This window comes from Hydra vulgaris, chromosome 15 (genome assembly GCF_038396675.1).
Source record: "Hydra vulgaris chromosome 15, alternate assembly HydraT2T_AEP".
Taxonomy (NCBI): Eukaryota; Metazoa; Cnidaria; class Hydrozoa; order Anthoathecata; family Hydridae; genus Hydra; species Hydra vulgaris.
Window position 1 is genome coordinate 15,400,574 of NC_088934.1, and position 6,927 is coordinate 15,407,500.

Sequence of the window (6,927 nt, forward strand, 5' to 3'; positions counted from 1 at the left end):
AAAACATTCTTTTTTAATATAAGTATAAACATACAAAAGTTTGGAGTTTGCACAATGCCTGTAAGTGTCAAAACTCAAACATCTAAAAATCCAGTGTACGCTGGATTTTTACACACACACCATATCTGTGTGTGTGTGATTGTGTGTGTGTATCTATGTATATATATATATATAAATATATATACATATATATATTAGGGTGGTCCAGAATTACATAGTAAAAATTAAAAGAGTTCCTAAGCGCTCTCCACAAGGCTAACCTTATTCTACTATAAGGAATAACCATGCAAAAAATTGGACCAATTTGAGTAATTTTAGGGGTCAATAGGATTTCAACATTTTGGACAAGCACCTAATTTTATGGCATGTTCGTAGCAGAAATCACATTGTTGAGTGTTTATACATGATTTTTAGTTTTGTTTTTCTGAACAGCCCATCTGGGACACTATACAAAGTAATTGTCCTAGTTCTTTGTGCAATTTGTAAACAGCAGACATCTTGCCATCAGCAAATAATTTTTAAAAATTGAAATTTTTTCAAATATATAGTATTTTTGGATTTTTATTAACTATAGAAGAAAGGTCTAAAAGGTTAGTAATTTACATCAGCTGCTTTATGCACATATTACATAATTACAATTAATTAGTTACCACAAATAGTTAGTTAATAATCTATTGTTTATTAAATGGATTAGTGTAATATTATCAATTCATCAGTCACATATTGAGGCCTTAAAACAATTGTTGTTTTTAAAATAAAATGAACATTGAACATTTGAACATAACATTCATGAACAGTATGACAATATTTACTATTTAGTATTTTTTTATATCCACAGGTAGGTACTTAATTACATAATGGCAGCTGCAACAAGAAGTTCTGCTGAAGTTCGGCTTGTCGGCAAGGCCACCAACCAATTCTCTTCAGCAAAATTGGCTACGAATACTTGTTACTAAGAAATTGATTGTTTTATGAAACACTACTATAAAAATTACTAAATTAAATTAAATGTTACATAAAACAAGATTTTACTAAATATAGAGCAGATAAATATGTTACATAAAACAAGATTTTACTAAATTTATCACCTCGAATAACACCTCACTGTGAAGGACAGTATTAATTGCACAATTAAAGATATCAATATGATTTGGAGTAAGAATTCCGACTCAGAGGATTGAATCTGGTGGAGAAAAAACTGAAGAAATGAATGGTGAATATCAACTGTTGAAGGTGAATAGGATAAAAGCATATGAAAGCTGCAGATTTAAAGAGCAAATATTTAAAGATGACCTGATGGAACTTTTTGACTTGGCCACAAAGAATGCCTTGGACATCATGATGAACAATGAAGACATACAATTCCTAACAATGCAGAGAAAAGATGTCACCAGTTCAAGCATGGCTGGAGTAGATCGCAATCTTGCAGAGAAAGAGACGAAGAAGAGAGCTCATATAGAAACTAATGAAAATTGAAGACTGAAAGAGACAGAAAAGTTGCAGCAAATAGAAACACCTGGCCCTGCTTTGGATGTCAGTTCTTCTTCTAAGTCTGAAGACGAGGACGGCATTGGCGATAAAGACTTCAGAGTTCCATTATCATCGGCTCAAACACCTTCCTCAAAACCTAAATGACTGAAAAGCGTGATAGCAAGTCCAGAAGTCACAGGGGCTTTAGATAGAGTAAATCTTCCTGATCGTGGAGCTATGTATGTTGTTGCATCAGTAGCAAAGGCTTTAGGCCATCCTCTTGACGACCTGACACTGTCTAGGAGTACTATCAGAAGGTCATAGATGGCTACCCAAAAAAAAGTAGCTGAAGCAGAGAAGAGTTCTTTTTCAACTGAATTTGGAAGCAGTTTTAAGATGGAGTTCCAGTTCCGAGCTCTAGGAGCAATGCATCATGCTTGATGGATGTCGAAGGCCATCTATTCTCTAAAAATGGTGCTATTTGAAGGCCAGTTGGAATTGACTGCTTAAGAAAAGCGAGGTCTGAAGGACCTCGCTTTTCTTAAGCAGTCAATTCCAATTGGCCTTCATTACTCTCATTTATGGACATTTCTGGCATGAGGCTCCACTGGCTTCATATGCTCCCCTGAATGATGCAGTGATGATCGGGTTTCTCAAGAAATATCCAAACTGTATCATTGCTGATGCGGCTTACACTGCATTTACACAACATCTGTGGTTCTTCTCAAAACACCTTGTGGGCTTAGCTTTTTTTAACAATCGAGTCCCTCTAGATGTTAAAAGAGCCATGATAGCCAACCTCCAGCTTCCAAAGACTCAGTCAGCTCTGAGGGGAATAAGCACGTGTGGCGCCGACTTCAATCATCTTGAAAAGTTTATGACCCAAAGAACATTTTGTCTCTTTAAAGTACTTAGTATCATTGGAAAGGAGGAGGTCCTGTTAAAAGATCCAGAAGCATGGGAATGAATGATTTAGTCGACAAGATGAAAGTTGTCAATGATAGCGCAGAGCGTGGCATTGCTCTTATCCAGAAATATAATGAGACCCTCACCAAAGACATGGACCAAAAACAGTTTCTGCTTCGTTTTGTCCAGCGACATCGCCAGATTACCCATTCTCCTCTAAGGCAGTCATGATCGCAGTAGATGACATTTGATAGGGTATTACTTATATGTCATACTTTTGAAATCAGTATTGAAACAATTTTTCATTTAAAATTTTAAATATTAAAATATGAAAATATCAAATGAAATTTTTACTTGTTTGACTGTATAGACCGTATACATGAAAAATCAAAATTTTTATTGACCCCTAAATATTGTCTGATTTGCTTCAATTTTTTATAGAAATTCTCTAATATTATATGAAACAAGTTTAGTAACAGAAAACAAATTTGTTTACCCTTAACAAATTTTTTTAAAAGATTTAAATAATTAAACTAAACTTAAAAAAAAAAAATGTAAAAAAAATATCAATAAGGAAAAACTTTTATTCATCATCTTTTAAGTACAACGATATATATTTATGCAATTTTTCAAAGCAATCAAAAAAATCTAACTTTTATTTAATATTAAAAAATAAAATGTAAAAATAATATTCTGCTAAACAATAGTATATGTTAAATTTTATTTTATATTAATGCTATTTTTTTTTTTTTTTTGAGTAAAGTTTTTAAAGTGCCAATTACTGGCACTCAAAGATCAAAATATTATAGAGCAAGAAATAGCAGCATTGTTGGGAAAGAAAATATTATAGAGCAAGAAATAGCAGCATTGTTGGGAAAGAAAATATTATAGAGCAAGAAATAGCAGCATTGTTGTTAAAGAAAAAGAAAAAGAAATATTATAGAGCAAGAAAAAGCAGCATTGTTGTTAAAGAAAAAGAAAAAGAAATATTATAGAGCAAGAAATAGCAGCATTGTTGGGAAAGAAAAAGAAAAAGAAATATTATAGAGCAAGAAATAGCAGCATTGTTGGGAAAGAAAAAGAAAAAGAAATATTATAGAGCAAGATATAGCAGCATTGTTGGGAAAGAAAAAGAAAAAGAAATATTATAGAGCAAGAAATAGCAGCATTGTTGGGAAAGAAAATATTATAGAGCAAGAAATAGCAGCATTGTTGGGAAAGAAAAAGAAGAGGAGTTGTTAAAGAAGATTTTTTGTTTGTGTATTTTTGTTAGTGTCAAAAAGTTTTTGACACTACAAAATTAAACAAACAAAAAATCAGGCTTATTCTGTAAAATTATTAAAAGCGCCAATAAATTTGTCATTTTTTTGACTTCAACTCAACAATTAGAATGTCCTTTGATTTTCAGATTAACATGCTAATGATAAATTTTTAGATTAACATGCTAATGATGAACTTAGCTGAAATTCAATAAACTAATTTAACTTTTATTAACCAGAGAATATCAACAAAAAAAATTTTATATACAAAATCTAATAGAAACATTGTTAGACATGGCTTATTTTTTTTGCGTAACTTTGTTTATTTTATATTTCAAATCTTGTCTTACCAAACAACTTTTTAAAATGCATAAAATGATAGGTGAGTGCGCAATCTGTTTTATGTCATTGCTTTAACATGTTAACAAAAGTTTACCATATACAAACTAAAAAAAATTGTTAAACATGATTATTTTATGTTATAGGTCTGCATGTTAATATAATAACATAGTTAAAGGTACAGAAAATGATTTTTGATCTTTATTTGCATGATGAGTTAAAGTTTAATATTTTGGTGGACATTACAAAAATATTACATTTCGCATATAAAAGAAATATAAACAAAACATCCACCAAAACTTAGATTAGAACATATACTCTTGAATAAGTGTTCTAAAATATAACCATCAGCATGATCTAAATTATCAATTTTTTTATAAAATGATGGTTATTTAAAAAAAAAAAATTTGTGTGCAAGTGCCAAAGTGATTCTAAAGAGATGGCTGCGAGCTGCTGTTTATTATTTGTTAAATTTTTTAAATTTTGTATATGCAGCTTTAAATTCAAACAGCTTGGATTGTTGTAAAAGGGCTCTCAGTTTAATTTTATTTTTAAAACAAATTTTTGTGATTCAAAATGTAATAATTTTGTAATTTAATGTATAATATAATCAATTTTAAAAAAGATTTTCATTTACATACAGATTTCCTTATATGTGAGTCGCTCAAATGATGGGAAAACCTCAGATATGAAATTAGCTTGGGACTCTGGAACTACTTCAGTAACAAGTTCATTTGATGAGTAAGTTATATTTTAGTTTTTGAACATACACTATTGTAAATTTAGATTTTCATTCCAACATTTTTTGTAGACAAAGAAAACAATCTAGATATAGAGAGCATTTGTTAAAAAGTGCACAAAATATGTTAGGACAGTGCCGCCGTAATATATAATAAATTCATGAAAGTATGCATAGTTGTAGACATTTAAATAAAAAATCATTAACTTCAGCATTCAACGATAAATCAAACTACTCTAACTACTTAATATATTTAATTGGTGATTGTGAATAATTCATTTATAAATTGAACTTCTTACTTCTTTTATTTTAGGTGGCATTTTAAATATTTTGGTCATGAAAAATTATTTTCAAATTACTCAAAATTTTAATGTTTGACATTTTTTAACAATAATGCTTAACAATATAATAGGTTTTAACTTAATTTTATGTACTTATGTTACTTTGTTACAGTTTTAATCTTTATAAGAGAAAACTTATGTTTTTTAAAAAAAGATGCACTTTAGTTTGTTTTTTTTTTTTTTAATGAATAAGAGGCTTAAAATTTATAAAATTAATTTTTATAAAATTTTTTATCAGATCAAACTCAAAAAATAAAAATAAAATTACTTTTTTGTTTTATTACCAATAAAATACACAAAAGTTGTGTGTGAGTGTGTAGATAAGATAATATGTGTGTGAGTGTGTAGATAAAATAAGATGTGTGTGAGTGTGTAGATAAGATAAGATGTGTATGAGTGTGTAGATAAGATAATATGTGTGTGAGTGTGTAGATAAGATAATATGTGTGTGAGTGTGTAGATAAGATAATATGTGTGTGAGTGTGTAGATAAGATAATATGTGTGTGAGTGTGTAGATAAGATAATATGTGTGTGAGTGTGTAGATAAGATAATATGTGTGTGAGTGTGTAGATAAGATAATATGTGTGTGAGTGTGTAGATAAGATAATATGTGTGTGAGTGTGTAGATAAGATAATATGTGTGTGAGTGTGTAGATAAGATAATATGTGTGTGAGTGTGTAGATAAGATAATATGTGTGTGAGTGTGTAGATAAGATAAGATGTGTGTGAGTGTGTAGATAAGATAAGATGTGTGTGAGTGTGTAGCAAGCTAATTATTATTTAATAACTTAGTTAGCTTGTTGTGCAAAACCCTAAAGTTAAAAAACATTTGATTTTAGAAATTATAAAATCTCTTTTTGATAACTAAATAATTTTAAATATTTTATTTTCTTATTAATGATCATTTTTGATCATTTATGGCAAAATTATTTGTTGACAACTAATTTTAAATTATTTTAGGTCAATAAATATTACATTGCCTGCTTCAACAAGGCGTAATGGATCAATGTTTGGTTATGTTTTTGTTCATCCTATGGATGTCACTCCATTTTCTATGCTTTACAAAAAATCCACTTTTCAGATGCATGAATTAACGCAATATGCTATTCCTAAACATAAGAGTTTCAATTTGATAGGGGGTAGCAAAGAAAATGTAATTATAATTTTATTTTAATTTTTAACCTTTTACACACACACACACACACACACACACACACACACACACACACACACACACACACACACACACACAATATAAATAATATATAAATAATATTTTTATTCTGAGCTAGTAATGTTTAAACAAAAATTAAATCATGTTTTTTTAAATTAATTATATAGATCTTTATGATTAATTTAAGACCTATTTGATAAATTTCCAGGAATGTGGAGTACCAAAAAGTACTCCGGATTTGAAATTCAAAAAAAGATTGTTTTTTACTTGGTTTTGGTATCCAGTATCTCAAAAAATATAAACAAACTTTTGGACTATTATTATATAAAATTGGATTTTGATCTGTAAATAAATGAATTATCCCCTTCCCAAACCCTCATTCAATGTAGCGGCACTCACTGGGCACAACTATAAGATAGTCTATGTATGTACTGAAGCCCCTGGCAGTAGACTATTTCAGTGTGACATCGCAATGCTTATCTAAGCATGCACATATATATATATATATATATATATATATATATATATATATATATACACACATACAAGGGCTATTCTAGGAAAATAATTTTGGCGACGGTATCCCCCATACCCATACAATCAAAAATGCTATAGAATATTGTCAATTCCGTCATCACATTTTTAGTTTTTATATATTCAGTTTACAAGTGTAAACTACATATATAAAAAGAAAAT

At 29.3% G+C, this 6,927-nt stretch overlaps 1 protein-coding gene across 1 annotated transcript in view; it reads left to right on the forward strand.

The window, feature by feature from the left end:
- LOC136072014 (lipid scramblase CLPTM1L-like) overlaps nucleotides 1-6,927 on the forward strand; it is a 42,183-nt gene that overhangs the window by 12,427 nt on the left and 22,829 nt on the right. The window contains exons 2-3 of the mRNA XM_065819864.1: nucleotides 4,618-4,715; nucleotides 6,018-6,210. Coding sequence (XP_065675936.1) covers nucleotides 4,618-4,715; nucleotides 6,018-6,210 — 291 coding nt within the window. The remainder of the gene's footprint in view (nucleotides 1-4,617; nucleotides 4,716-6,017; nucleotides 6,211-6,927) is intronic.